This window comes from Staurois parvus, unplaced genomic scaffold (genome assembly GCF_062004578.1).
Source record: "Staurois parvus isolate SC_StPar_1 unplaced genomic scaffold, SC_StPar_1.0 ptg001288l, whole genome shotgun sequence".
Taxonomy (NCBI): Eukaryota; Metazoa; Chordata; class Amphibia; order Anura; family Ranidae; genus Staurois; species Staurois parvus.
Genome location: NW_028319084.1, coordinates 616,572 through 631,571, shown reverse-complemented (window position 1 = coordinate 631,571; position 15,000 = coordinate 616,572). Strand labels below are relative to the sequence as shown.

General features: G+C 47.5%; 1 protein-coding gene across 6 annotated transcripts in view; it reads left to right on the top strand.

The window, feature by feature from the left end:
• The window catches only part of TTBK1 (tau tubulin kinase 1), a 150,334-nt gene extending 140,919 nt beyond the window's left edge, over positions 1 to 9,415 (top strand). For all 6 annotated transcript variants that reach the window (XM_089660927.1, XM_089660928.1, XM_089660925.1 and 3 more), the window contains 2 exons: positions 483 to 1,999; positions 7,896 to 9,415. In XM_089660927.1, the coding sequence (XP_089517053.1) occupies positions 483 to 1,999; positions 7,896 to 8,319 (1,941 nt within the window). In that variant the 3' untranslated portion in view covers positions 8,320 to 9,415. The remainder of the gene's footprint in view (positions 1 to 482; positions 2,000 to 7,895) is intronic.
• Positions 9,416 to 15,000: the final 5,585 nt, after the last annotated feature.

The window sequence follows — 15,000 nt, the reverse complement described above, 5'->3', positions numbered from 1 at the left end:
CATCCTGCCTTGTATAAACGGTTCAGGCTGGTGGTGGTGGTGTCATGGTGTGGTGGATCCATCCTGCCTTGTATCAATGATTCAGGCCGGTGGTGGTGGTGTCATGGTGTGGTGGATCCATCCTGCCTTGTATCAATGATTCAGGCCGGTGGTGGTGGTGTCATGGTGTGGTGGATCCATCCTGGCTTGTATCAACGGTTCAGGCTGGTGGTGGTGGTGGTGTCATGGTGTGGTGGATCCATCCTGCCTTGTATCAATGATTCAGGCTGCTGGTAGTGGTGGTGGTGTCATGGTGTGGGGGAGATTTTCTTGGCACTAGCAAGGTGTACCTAATAAAGTGAACGATTAGTGTTTTTCATCCATTTTTATACTTTAGCACACACAAAAATTCCAGATTCCAGGGTTCTTTGTTGCATGTTATAGTTTGGTAAAATAACATTTCTTCTTCCATCATGTGGTCTTTCATTTGTTTCCTCTCACAGATCTTCAGCCTGAAGCACTTTGATATTAGTGGAATGCCCAAGGTGGTGCCTTTAAATTTGTCGTATCAAGACTTCAAGAAAGATATTTCTGATAGTAAGGAAATGCTACGTGTTCCTCACAGAATAAAGAAGGTGGACTTCTCCAGTGTGGTCCTGCCAGCCATGCATCCCCCAGAACCCCACATCATCATCAATGGCAAGTACCCAAGGGAGGAGGAGGCTGAGGAAGAGACAGAAGAGGAGGAAGAAGAGGTTGAGTTTCTAGGCGAGGACATCGATCTCCATAGTGGGTCAAGTAGCGATGTCAGTCAGAAGAGCACAGAACGCAGTCAGGAAGGGGCTCCCTCTACACTACTAGCAGATGATCAAAAGGATTCCAAAGGCAGAGCTTCCACAGCAGAGAATGACCTAGAATTAGAAGAAGGATCAAAGACCTTAGTACTGTTTTCCCCTGGAGACATGAAAAAGTCACCGGTTACCAATGAACTGATGCCGGACGTTGATTTGGGAACTCTCAATGCGCTGACCCCCCAAGGGGAGAAGCCCCAGCCTACTGGCAGTCAGTTAGATGTCTCTGAGCCAGGGACTTTATCTTCCATTCTGAAATCAGAACCAAAACCACCAAGCGCAGCTGCCGCCGCCACCGCCTCCTCCCCTTTTACCAAAGTTGAACGCACATTTGTTCACATTGCTGAAAAGACACACCTAAATGTTATGTCTTCCACTGGGCAGCTGATGAGGCTCGAGGAGAGTACCATCCATGGGCAGTTGGATGAGCCCATTATTGAGGAGGAATCTGAAGAGTTTGCTGTGCAGAAAGATATTGGTACCATGAACTCTTTTGTAGAAACAGCCGAAGTTGACAGCTACGCAGTCTCGATAAACGTAAACTTTGAAGCGGAGTTTCAGGACAACCAACTTGCTGCTAATGGAGTTAGTGAGTCTGAAGAGCTGTTGGGGAAGGACGCCGCAGACCTTGTGTTCAAAGATGACGAGCAGGAAAAGATTGTGCTTTCCACCGATCGCCTTAATGAAGCTGATGTTGGCACCAGCAAGACTGTGACCCAAGCTATGGGGGTTCGCTTCAGAAGTCGTATTCCTGTCTTCCTGTCGGAGGAAGATACAGGATCAGATAAGTCGATGTCAAATTCTGCCAAAGAAAGGTTCCACAAGAGAACGAAGCAAATAGACCTAGCACGCCTTGTGATGGAGAAGAGGCAGATTCGGTTGCAGAGGCTGGCCTCAGCAGGCTCATCTTCTGCGTCTTCTAGTGATGATAGAAGGAGAACATCAGAAACACTGTCCACCACAGGATCTGAGGAAGACACACATGAGTCAGATGATTCCATCCCAAGGAAAATGGTTAAGGAAAAAGCAATCTCCATGAGGAAGGAAGAGATGACATGTAATGCAAGAAGCAGAATCCCTCGTCCCATCACCCCCATAAAGGATATGCGTTCTCTGCTCCCACCTTCTGCAACTGTCAACAAGCTGAAAGAACCTGCAGTGGCACAGAGGTAAGGAAATTCCGGGAGGTCTTGTAACACCACAGATTTAATATGTACAGCAATATCATGACCGAATATATGATAAGGATAAAGGTAAAGGTAGGCTCCGCTCAGACTTGAAAATTAGACCCTTACCATGTTACTAAACACACAACAGTAAAGTCAGTCTGTATATGAAGTATGTTATACTCGAAATTCAAACGAAAATTCTCAGAAAAGATTTTCGAAATTTGACCCGCGTAATTTGACCAGCCTAATCCAGGCCATATACGGGTTGAACTCCAAACAAATTTTCTTTAGCAAATCTGAAATTTCGTGCATTTTGTAATCCGATGGCGCCGCCATTGATTTCAAAATTCAACCAACCAAGCCTTTAATGTCACCTTATGTTGCTACAGAAAATAATTTTCGTGGCCAAGAATTTTTTCTTTCCAGGTCACAGCTCACAGCTCACACTCATTTCTTTTTCAATTACATTTCTCACACGATTCTTCCATCATTGATTAGCAATTTGTTCATGTTTCAAAAAATTTCCAACATGCCCGATCACTCAATGGTCGCTCGAAACTCTGCTGTTGCTGTGGCCCACCAATGGTGCGAAATTCGAAAGAAAATTATCAGAAAATATTTTTGAAAGAAAATTATTTTGGAATTCGACCCGGGTATGGCTGGCTTTTATTGTATTGTATAGTGTATGGCCAGCCTAATCCAGGCCATACATGGGTTGAAGTCAGGGGCGGACTGACAACTCATGGGGCCCCCGGGCAAGTGAGGCTGCGGAAAGGAGAACAAGCATCGGTTGATTAGAAGTGTGCTGCCTGTATCTATTAGCAACATATGGATCGATGTCAATGAGAGTGAGGTGATGGGATTGCTGGGTTTGGGGGAGACCAGTACATACTCCATGGTACTGGCTCATGAATGCTGCACAACTAAAAAGAGAGAGTGTACTGTGAGGTGTAACAGGAGCAGGGGCGGACTGACAACTCATGGGGCCCCCGGGCAATAGGGGATCATGGGGCCCCTGTGTCCTTCCCCAAACTCAAAAAAGCCTATGAAAAAGGTACCGGGGCATCTCATCCCCCTACTGACCTCGGGCCCTCGGGCAGTGCCCGAGTTTCCAAATGTTCAGTCCGCCCCTGGTTGAACTCCAAACAAATTTTCTTTAGCAAATCTGAAAATTCGTGCATTTTGTAATCCGATGGCGCCACCATTGATTTCAAAATTCAACCAACCAAGCCTTTAATTTCACCTTTTGTTGGTACAGAAAAGAATTTTCGTGGCCAAGAATTGTTTCTTTCCAGGTCACAGCTCACGCTCATTTCTTTTTCAATTACATTTCTCGAATGATTCTTCCATCATTGATGAGAAATTTGTTAAAAAATTTCCAACATGCCCGATCACTCAAATTCGCTGGTCACTCGAAAATCGGCCTTTGCTGTAGCCCAACTAATGATGCGAAATTCGAACGAAAATTCTTAGAAAAGACTTTGGAAAGAAAATTCTTTTTGAAATTCGAATGTATGGTTGGCTTTAGTCCCATTCTAAAAAGCCAGTCCTGTTCCACCAAAACATCCATAGAGCATTCGGAATGGAGAGATGTTCCCCACCCAGGTGCAACACCAAGCTATTCATAAACTTTCTGCCCGATAGAACACAAAAATTCCCGAGCACACTCCAGCTAGTTAGAACCAAAAAAAATCTTATTAAACAGTATTAACCTCTCAAGGAACTGTGAGATTCCCTTGTGAGGTCCCCCTGCCCTACAAGTGAAGGAATGTTCTAATAATGTTCTGATGAGAATTTTCGCACAAATGTCCATACTAAAAATTCTACCAGTGAAACAAATGCAAAAGGATCCAAAGGGCTTCACACTTGAGAGCGGCTTCCACTTTATTGATGATCATTAAAACGCCACATACAGCGACAGTAGACACTGCGGGAGCAAGGAAATACCGTCAATGCGTTTTGCCCTAATAGTTGTCAAGGTCCTACCTAGGTTATGTTACTCCATGTGCTGGCATCCATCTTGGATTTCTGCAGAGCATGGTGGGAATCTTTTATGCCTTCAGGTCTCTGAGGTCCATCCCCCAAAGGGGTGTGGCTGATTACATATAAGCCTGTGGTCCGCACATGCTCTTTGCACTTGTGTCTTGTGTCGCTACAGCTCTGTTCTAACTCTCGTGACTCTCCTGGAATCTTACTTGGCTTGTGACTCGACCATTCTTTGTGTTCTCCTTTGATCTGACCCTCCGTTGCTGAACCCGGCCCGTGACCTGTGATTCTCGTCTGCTGTCCTGTACCGTTTTGTCCCGTTGTTGTTGACCCGGCCTGCCCGACTACTCTATTGTCCTTTCCACCAGCTACACGCCATTGGCGGCGGCCATTACCGCAACTGGGGTGTCACGGGGGCCGCGACCTGGTTCCTGGCTGCGTCAAGTCTATCCCCACCATCAGGGGCCCTGGTGAAGGGCAGCCTGGGACTTAGACTCCGCGCCCTGAGGGACTTTGGTCTGTGGGTGGTGGTTGTCGTCAGCCAGTGCGTTACATTGTTATTAGGCCTGCCTGTCCGTTCCTCAGCTCCTGCCCTGACAATAGTGCTAGTAGTGCGAAACGCGTTGATGGTGTTTCCTTGCTCCCGCAGTGGAAAGCCGTTTTCAAGTGTGCAGCCCTTTGGATCCCATTGCATATGTTCCGCATGGCTGGACGAGCGGTGCTTGCACCCGAATACAATGGAGGTGAAGAGGACTATGTGGTGGACCCACCTGGCGCAGCAGCATGCACCTTACATTCTAGTAGTGCAGGGGTGTCAAACTGGTGGCCCTCCAGCTGTTGCGATTATCCCCTATTGCCCGGGGGCCCCATGAGTTGTCAGTCCGCCCCTGCAGCACCCTGCCTCAGTACTTCTCTCAAAGGTCCTCAGCGCTGACACAAACAGCGGCCTGGCTCTTAGGAGGAGTTATACAAATAGCAAAATGACTTGAACTGCAAAGGTCAGTCTGGAGGAGTGGGCATTCCTTGGCAGACTGCGTTTGCATGCAAATCACCCTAGGTCAGGGGTGGGCAACTGTGGCCCTCCAGCTGTTGGTGAACTACAAGTCCCATCCAGGGGTGGACTGACCATTTGGAAACTCGGGCACTGCCCGAGGGCCCGGGGTCAGTAGGGGGCCCCATGAGATGCCCCTGGTACCTTTTTCATAGGCTTTTTTGAGTTTGGGCAAGGACACAAGGGCCCCATGATCCCCTATTGCCTGGGGGCCCCATGAGTTGTCAGTCCGCCCCTGGTCCCATCATGCCTCTGCCTTTGGGAGGCATGCTTGTAACTGTCAATCTTGCAATGCCTCATGGGACTTGTAGTTTGGCAACAGCTGGATGGCCGCCAGTTTGACACCATATACTAGTCTATGGCCTGGATTCTTTGCCCTGGCAGGCTTCCATCATGCTTTGGGACAGGTGCCCTGAAGCCACTTCAGCATTACATCCTCAAATAAAAGATCTCTGCTACTGTGCCTGACTACCTCCTTCCACAGCACAAATCAAAGGTAGAGAATTTGAAGAAGGGGTTGAGTGACACCATGTGAGCCTTGGTGTCACTAGAAACAGGTGAAAACTTCAAAGGCTGATAGCCCATGAATAGAAACATGGACAGCATTCATACTTGCAGCATAGGTATAGGATGTCTTTGCTGTTTTTAATGCATTTTTTTACATGCACAGGGTGAGTTTCCTCTTTATCCTAAAGCTGGCCCTAAATGGTTAGACAGGCTGAACGAAGGAATATACACCGATTCGTTCATTGACACAGACTAGGTGGATGGGCGTTGTATTCTGACAGTGGCATCCACTGCTGTCACAATACAATGAATAAAATGATAACTGGCTCAGAGGCGGACTGACAACTCATGGGGCCCCAGGCAATAGGGGATCATGGGGCCCCTGTGTACTTGCCCAAACTCAAAAAAGCCTATGAAAAAGGTACCAGGGGCATCTCATGGGGCCCCCTACTGACCTCGGGCTCTCGGGCAGTTCCCGAATTTCAAAATGGTCAGTCCGCCCAGAAGACTACAGGGAGGGAGGGGAGGACAACTTCCGCTTCCGATCGCCTAGGCCAGGGGTAGGCAACCTGCGGCTCTCTAGCTGTTGTGGAACTACATTTCCCATGAGGCATTGCAACATTACAAAACTGACAGTTACAGCTATGACTTGCAGAGGCATGATGGAACTTTAGTCCTGCAACAGCTGGAGAGCCGCAGGTTGCCTACCCCTGGCCTAGGCGATTGCAGCGGAAGTGGGAGCGGGTATCTGTCAAATTCGGGTATCCGCTCCCCCTAGGTGCCAATCCTTAATGGGGAGCGGGGGACAAATGCTTAAAGTGGAACTTCCCCTTTTGGGTGGAGCCCCGCTTTAACTACCTTGTTAGACATTGGGAGGTTATTTGCTAATACTGGAGAGTGCAAAATCTGGTGCAGCTCTGAATAACAACCAATCAGCTTCCAGACTTTATAGTCAAAGCTTAATTGAACAAGCTGAAGTTAGAAACTGATTGGCTCCCATGCACAGCTGCATCAGATTTTGCACTCTCGAGTTTTAGTAAGTAACCCCCTTTGACCTGGAGCAAGCATGCCGCCAGGTAAAGGTACTAAGGTTGGACCAGAGTGGTTCCTTCAGTTTGATCAATATAACCTCTCATTACATGTTTCAGGGTTCCTGGCTCTGGCAAAGATGGAAAAGGCATGTGAGGGGACCCTGAAGGCGACATCTTACCTTCTTTATATTGTTCTCTGTGTCACAGGGGCGGACTGACAACTCACGGGGCCCTCGGGCAATAGGGGATCATGGGGCCCCTGTGTCCTTACCCAAACTCAAAAAAGCCTATGAAAAAGGTACCAGGGGCATCTCATGGGGCCCCCTACTGACCCCGGGCCCTCTGGCAGTGCCCGAGTTTCCAAATGGTCAGTCCGCCCCTGCTCTGTCATATAGACTTGTCGTTAGCAGCAGAATCAGGTTGTCTTCTCTATGTTTTCCTGAAGACTTTACACCATAAAAGAGGTTATCTGTACTAAGCATAGAATAGGTGTACGAAGTACCATGGACAAAGAATAGGAAAGATACAGAGGTTAGACAAAAAAATGGAAACACTATATAATTTCCAGGTGTGAAAATGACAGTATGTTTGGTGATGAAAGCAGAAGTGATGTAACATTCTCTGTGACTGAAGTTGCCGATTTATTTGCCGTGTGGCGAGGTCCAGTATCAAAGGTTATATACAGTTTCCGTGAAAACGTCGTCTGATATTGCATAAGTGCGGCGGACGTGGTTAACGGAGCGAAAGAAACGAAAGGACATTGCACAGGATTGTGACCTGAAATAAGAAAACAACTGCTGCAAAAGTGACTGCAGAGCTCAATCTCAGTCTTCACAGGACTAAGATTGAGCTCTGCAAAAGTGACTGCAGAGCTCAATCTCACAAACTATATGAATAAGAGTAACTTGTGAGCCACATATAATAGAGTGTGAAATTGTGGTTCGCCGGCACTAAATCACATCCTCATTAGTATGTGCATGGTTGTAAATGGCATCCATTTGTAAACCATTTAGAGCTCAATCTCAGTCTTCACAGGACTAAGATTGAGCTCTGCAGTCATTTTTTTCACACAGAGGAAGCAAAAGAATGTTACATAAATTCCACTTTCAACGAGAAACAGGCCATTCCACACCTGCAGATCATGTAGAGTTTCCATTTTTTTTGTCTAACCCCTGTAGGTCTCAATATAAAAATGGATTTTGTCTGAATTTCATTGTTGAAAAGAGAGAGGACCTGTAACTTCTATTCACACGGTATATGATCTGTTGTCGGTGCGGTTTTTCATTGTCTCTCAACTTACATCATTCAATGTTCATTTTAGGTATCCGCTTCCACGAGCAGCCACGTGTGCCGCCATTGGCCTCTCTCCTGACCACAAACCCAAAGCACTTCATATGCGGCTACCCCCGCTTTCCAGTCCTACACCTTCGAGAACCAATGTAAGGAGGGTCAGCCGTGGGCCACCAAGAAGCCCAGTGGTCCCTTCCCGAACACTCAGCGCTTCTCCTCATAGCCAGTCCCTCTCCAGAACTGAAAGCCCATCTCCATCCCGACAGAGAAGACCAGTTGCCACAACTTCCCGAGTACACCTTCCTCCTAAACTTCAGGCCCGAGCGCAGGTCCCGGGAGAGTGCCCAGCAACCCCTGCTGTCACAAGGAAGGGACAGAGACTGAAGGTCCAAGTGCCAAACTTGGCGACCAAAGCACAGCAGGGCACTAGTGACGCCAGAGGATCGGGAAGATAATGGGCGGCGGCACAGAATCCGGTGAAGAGCCAAATCTACCGTCGCTCCGGCTCAGTCAGGGAACATTGTGCTTCATTCAACCCGTAATACGCAATACACACGTGCTAGAGACGGATCCCACAAGCAGGAAAGCATTTCTAGCCAGGGTGCAGCCATTTTCTTTTTCTTTTGATTTGGCAAGGCTGGGTGTATCTACAACATTTCTTTGAACGAATGCCTGTAAGCACTATAGATTATCCGCCCTAATCCACTGAGCGAAGCCGCAAACTCGGACTCTACAGATCTCCAGCTAAAGGGCAGTGACACAATCATCATTCGACGGTAATATCGTCATTGCCTTGGCAAGGTCTCACCCCAAGACTTCTCGGGAGTAGACCTCACGTGTCTACTCCCACCAGTCATTGTATTCCAAGGCTTCTACTGGCGCCAAGAAACTACTAAACATAATCCTTACGTACGCTGGTGTACTATAAATATATAGTATGTGTTAATGCTATGCATACAGACATAAAAAAAAGACATTACAGGGCTTTAATGTATAGAGTCACATGACCCAGGGGTACCCCAAATTCTGACATGATAGAACAAGCACTATAAAATTGTCCCAATGGTCATTTTGCCTTGTCAAAAGTTTTGTAACTATTTTTGTGGGGAGGCAGTGATATATAGGAGACGGCTGAGTTCCAGAGCTTGGTTGGGCAGATGGGAAAACACAGCTGTGACCATTGCACACATACCACACTGTTAACTAGAAAGCACCTCAATATACCATAGCGCAGCACAATGTGTCCGTGATTTCAGATTCGGGAGTTTTCATGTTCTAGAATGAAAAGATCTTGAACTGAGCAGAGGTTTTATGGGGTCCAAGGACTCAACCAATCTGTTTACACGTTGCAACCAGAATGTATAAGCCCCACACCTGTATCTAGCCGACCCCACACGCATGTCATGGGGGAGGTATCACAGACCGATGGAGGACTGGAGGTCTCTTCGCCTCACACAGCATCACAGATTGTGGGGAAGAGCATACTATATAATGCTTCTTATTACATGAAATCATTCCATTATGTCATCAAATAAAGCCTGCTATCTAAGAGCTGGACTCTCTGACTGTCTCTGAAAAAGGACTAAAGTATATGATGAATCCTGGGTGAGAAAGGAGTGTTGTATGTGAGGACACTGGGTGAGAGAAGAGTGTTGTATGTGATGGACACTGGGTGAGAGAGGAGTGTTGTATATGTGATGGACACTGGGTGAAAGAGGAGTGTTGTATGTGATGGACACTGGGTGAGAGAGGAGTGTTGTATATGTGATGGACACAGGGTGAGAGAGGAGTGTTGTATATGTGATGGACACTGGGTGAAAGAGGAGTGTTGTATGTGATGGACACTGGGTGAGAGAGGAGTGTTGTATGTGATGGACACTGAGTGAGAGAGGAGTGTTGTATGTGATGGACACAAGGTGAGAGAGGAGTGTTGTATGTGATGGACACTGAGTGAGAGAGGAGTGTTGTATGTGATGGACACTGGGTGAGAGAGGAGTGTTGTATGTGATGGACACTGGGTGAGAGAGGAGTGTTGTATGTGATGGGCACTGGGTGAGAGAGGAGTGTTGTATGTGATGGACACTGAGTGAGAGAGGAGTGTTGTATGTGATGGACATTGGGTGAGAGAGGAGTGTTGTATGTGAGGACACAAGGTGAGAGAGGAGTGTTGTATGTGATGGACACAAGGTGAGAGAGGAGTGTTGTATGTGATGGACACTGGGTGAGAGAGGAGTGTTGTATGTGATGGACACAAGGTGAGAGACGAGTGTTATATGTGATGGACACTGGGTGAGAGAGGAGTGTTGTATGTGAGGACACAAGGTGAGAGAGGAGTGTTGTATGTGATGGACACAAGGTGAGAGAGGAGTGTTGTATGTGATGGACACGGGGTGAGAGAGGAGTGTTGTATGTGATGGACACTGGGTGAGAGAGGAGTGTTGTATATGTGATGGACACAGGGTGAGAGAGGAGTGCAGTATGTGATAGACACAGGGTGAGAGAGGAGTGCAGTATGTGATAGAGGGTGAGGGATGAGTGTTGTATGTGATGGACACAAGGTGAGAGAGGAGTGTTGTATGTGATGGACACAAGGTGAGAGAGGAGTGTTGTATATGCGATGGACACAGTATGAGAGATGAGTGTTGTATGTGATGAACACTTGGTGAGAGAAAAGTATTGTATGTGATGGACACTGAGTGAGAGAGGAGTGTTGTATATGTGATGGACACTGGGTGAGAGAGGAGTGTTGTATATGTGATGGACACTGGGTGAGAGAGGAGTGTTGTATATGTGATGGACACTGGGTGAGAGAGGAGTGTTGTATATGTGATGGACACTGGGTGAGAGAGGAGTGTTGTATGTGATGGACACAAGGTGAGAAAGGAGTGTGGTATATGATGGACACAAGGTGAGAGAGGAGTGTTGCATATGTGATGGACACAGTAAGAGAGATGAGTGTTGTATGTGATGAACACTTGGCGAGAGAGGAGTGTTGTATGTGATGAACACTTGGTGAGAGAGGAGTGTTGTATGTGATGGACACTAGGTCAGAGAAGAGTGTTGTATATGTAATGGATGCTGGGTAAGAGAGGAGTGTTGTATGTGATGGACACTAGGTGAGAGAGGAGTGTTGTATGTGATGGACACAGTATGAGAGAGGAGTGTTGTATGTGATGGACACTAGGTGAGAGAGGAGTGTTGTATGTGATGGACACAAGGTGAGAGAGGAGTGTTGTATGTGATGGACACAGTATGAGAGATGAGGGTTGTATGTGATGGACACTGAGTGAGAGAGGGGTGTTGCATATGTGATGGACACAGTATAAAAGATGAGTGTTGTATGTGATGAACACTGGGTGAGAGAGTGTTGTATTTGATGCGCACTTGTTGAGAAAGGAGTGTTGTATGTGATGGGCACTGAGTGAGAGAGGAGTGTTGTATGTGATGGGCACTGGGTGAGAGAGGAGTGTTGTATATGTGATGGACACTGAGTGAGAGAGGAGTGTTGTATGTGATGGACACTGAGTGAGAGAGGAGTGTTGTATGTGATGGACACTGGATGAGAGAGGGGTGTTGCATGTGTGATGGACGCAGTATAAAAGATGAGTGTTGTATGTGAACACTGGGTGAGAGTGTTGTATTTGATGAGCACTTGTTGAGAGAGGAGTGTTGTATGTGATGAACACTTGGTGAGAGAGGAGTGTTATATATGTGATGGACACTGAGTGAGAGAGGAGTGTTGTATATGTGATGGACACTGGATGAGAGAGGAATGTTGTATATGTAATGGACACAGTAAGAGAGATGAGTGTTGTATGTGATGAACACTTAGAGAGAGAGGAGTGTTGTATGTGATGGACACTGAGTGAGAGAGGAGTGTTGTATATGTGATGGACACAGGGTGAGAGAGGAGTGTTGTATATGTGATGGACACTGGGTGAGAGAGGAGTGTTGTATGTGATAGACACTGAGTGAGAGAGGAGTGTTGTATGTGATAGACACTAGGCGAGAGCAGTGCTGTGTTTAATGTACACTGGGTGAGAGATGAATGTGGTTGTCAGGGTCGGGTGAGAGATGAATGTGGTTGTCAGGGTCGGGTGAGAGATGAATGTGGTTGTCAGGGTCGGGTGAGAGATGAATGTGGTTGTCAGGGTCGGGTGAGAGATGAATGTGGTTGTCAGGGTCGGGTGAGAGATGAATGTGGTTTTCAGGGTCGGAGACCAATAACTATAGAAGTAGAGAGGCCTCCACCAACCAGCTGGTTACACACACAGGCAGGCCACCCTGGCAGATGACACGGGCTCACCCAAAGTGCGGGGTCTAAGCACGAACCGGTAGTCACCAGAGCTCCTGATCACGGAGATGGGATTTGCTGCGTGTTGGTACCAGGTTATAGTCCTCATTAGGAGTGAGGGTCCAGCAGTAGATATAGTAGGTAGGGATCAAACAAAAGTGTAATCATCAAGCCAAAGGTCAGTCCCAAGTAGTTGCAGGTTGGGATTAATTGGAAGCATAATGGAGGAACAGGACAGGTTGGTAACGAGTGGTAGTGGAGATAGGACAGCTGCAGGGACGCACAACAGCAAGATATTGGCTAAAGAGCGCACAAACGTGAAAATCAGAAAGTGCAGAGACATGGCTTTAATAAGGAAAGAGTTCAGGGTTCACCAGAGACAAAGCAAGCTTGTTCTAAGAGATGAGACAGGGAGCTGTCCAACCTCTCAGGTGGATCAACAAGAAGAGCTACTGTCAGATTCAGCAGAGGTCGTGGGTTCAGATTCCAGCCCTGCCAGTGGTATAAGATGAGCACAGAGTGAGAGAGGAGTTCAGTATGTGATGGACACAGGGTGAGAGAGGAGTGTGGTATGTGATAGACACAGGGTGAGAGAGGAGTGCAGTATGTGATGGACACAGGGGACAGATAAGTGTGGAATGAGACTGATACAATGTGAGAACATAGTGCAATATGTGATAGACAGAAGGTGAGAATGTAGTGGGGTAAGCGATGGACACGGGGTGAGAGATGAGTGCGGTATGTGATAGACACAGGGTGAGAGAGGAGTGTGGTATGTGATAGACACGGGGTGAGAGAGGAGTGTGGTATGTGATAGACACAGGGTGAGAGAGGAGTGCGGTATTTGATAGAGGGTGAGAGAGGAGTACACTATGTGATAGGCACAAGGTGAGAGAGGAGTGCAGTCTGTGATAGGCACAAGGTGAGAGAGGAGTGCAGTATATGATAGACAGGGTGAGAAAGGAGTGCAGTATATGATAGACACAGGGTGAGAGAGGAGTGCAGTATGTGATAGACACAGGGTGAGAGAGGAGTGCAGTATATGATAGACACAGGGTGAGAGAGGAGTGCAGTGTGTGATAGATACAGGGTGAGAGAGGAGTGCGGTATGTGATAGACACGGGGTGAGAGAGGAGTGCGGTATGTGATAGACACGGGGTGAGAGAGGAGTGCGGTATGTGATAGACACGGGGTGAGAGAGGAGTGTGGTATGTGCTAGACACAGGGTGAGAGATGAGTGCGGTATGTGATAGACACGGGGTAAGCGATGAGTGCGGTATGTGATAGACACAGGGTGAGAGAGGAGTGCGGTATGTGATAGATACAGGTTGAGAGGAAAAAAAACTAGAAGTTGATTGGTTACTATGTACGGGTAAACCAGTTTTAGTAATTCTGCCCTATGTTGGGAGAGTAGTGCAGTGTGTGATAGACACAGGGTGAGAGAGGAGTGCAGTGTGTGATAGACACAGGGTGAGAGAGGAGTGCAGTATGTGATACACAGGGTGAGAGAGGAGTGCAGTATGTGATACACAGGGTGAGAGAGGAGTGCAGTATGTGATAGACACAGGGTGAGAGAGGAGTGCGGTATTTGATAGAGGGTGAGAGAGGAGTACAGTATGTGATAGGCACAAGGTGAGAGAGGAGTGCAGTCTGTGATAGGCACAAGGTGAGAAAGGAGTGCAGTATATGATAGACAAGGTGAGAGAGGAGTGCAGTATGTGATAGACACAGGGTGAGAGAGGAGTGCAGTATGTGATAGACACAGGGTGAGAGATGAGTGCGGTATTTGATAGAGGGTGAGAGAGGAGTACAGTATGTGATAGGCACAAGGTGAGAGAGGAGTGCAGTCTGTGATAGGCACAAGGTGAGAAAGGAGTGCAGTATATGATAGACAAGGTGAGAGAGGAGTGCAGTATGTGATAGACACAGGGTGAGAGAGGAGTGCAGTATGTGATAGACACAGGGTGAGAGATGAGTGCGGTATTTGATAGAGGGTGAGAGAGGAGTACAGTATGTGATAGGCACAAGGTGAGACAGGAGTGCAGTATGTGATAGGCACAAGGTAAGAGAGGAGTGCAGTATGTGATAGACACGTGAGAGAGGAGTGCAGTATGTGATAGACACAGGGTGAGAGAGGAGTGCAGTATGTGATAGAGGGTGAGGGATGAGTGCAGTATGTGATAGACACAAGGTGAGAGAGGAGTGTGGTATGTGATAGACACAGGGTGAGAGAGAAGTGCGATATATGATAGACACGGGGTGAGAGAGGAGTGTGGTATGTGATAGACACAGGGTGAGAGAGGAGTGCGATATGTGATAGACACGGGGTAAGAGAGGAGTGCGGTATGTGATAGACACGGGGTGAGAGAGGAGTGCAATATGTGATAGACAGAAGGTGAGAATGTAGTGGGGTAAGCGATGGACACGGGGTGAGAGATGAGTGCGGTATGTGATAGACACAGGGTGAGAGAGGAGTGTGGTATGTGATAGACACGGGGTGAGAGAGGAGTGTGGTATGTGATAGACACAGGGTGAGAGAGGAGTGCGGTATTTGATAGAGGGTGAGAGAGGAGTACACTATGTGATAGGCACAAGGTGAGAGAGGAGTGCAGTCTGTGATAGGCACAAGGTGAGAGAGGAGTGCAGTATATGATAGACAGGGTGAGAAAGGAGTGCAGTATATGATAGACACAGGGTGAGAGAGGAGTGCAGTATGTGATAGACACAGGGTGAGAGAGGAGTGCAGTATATGATAGACACAGGGTGAGAGAGGAGTGCAGTGTGTGATAGATACAGGGTGAGAGAGGAGTGCGGTATGTGATAGACACGGGGTGAGAGAGGA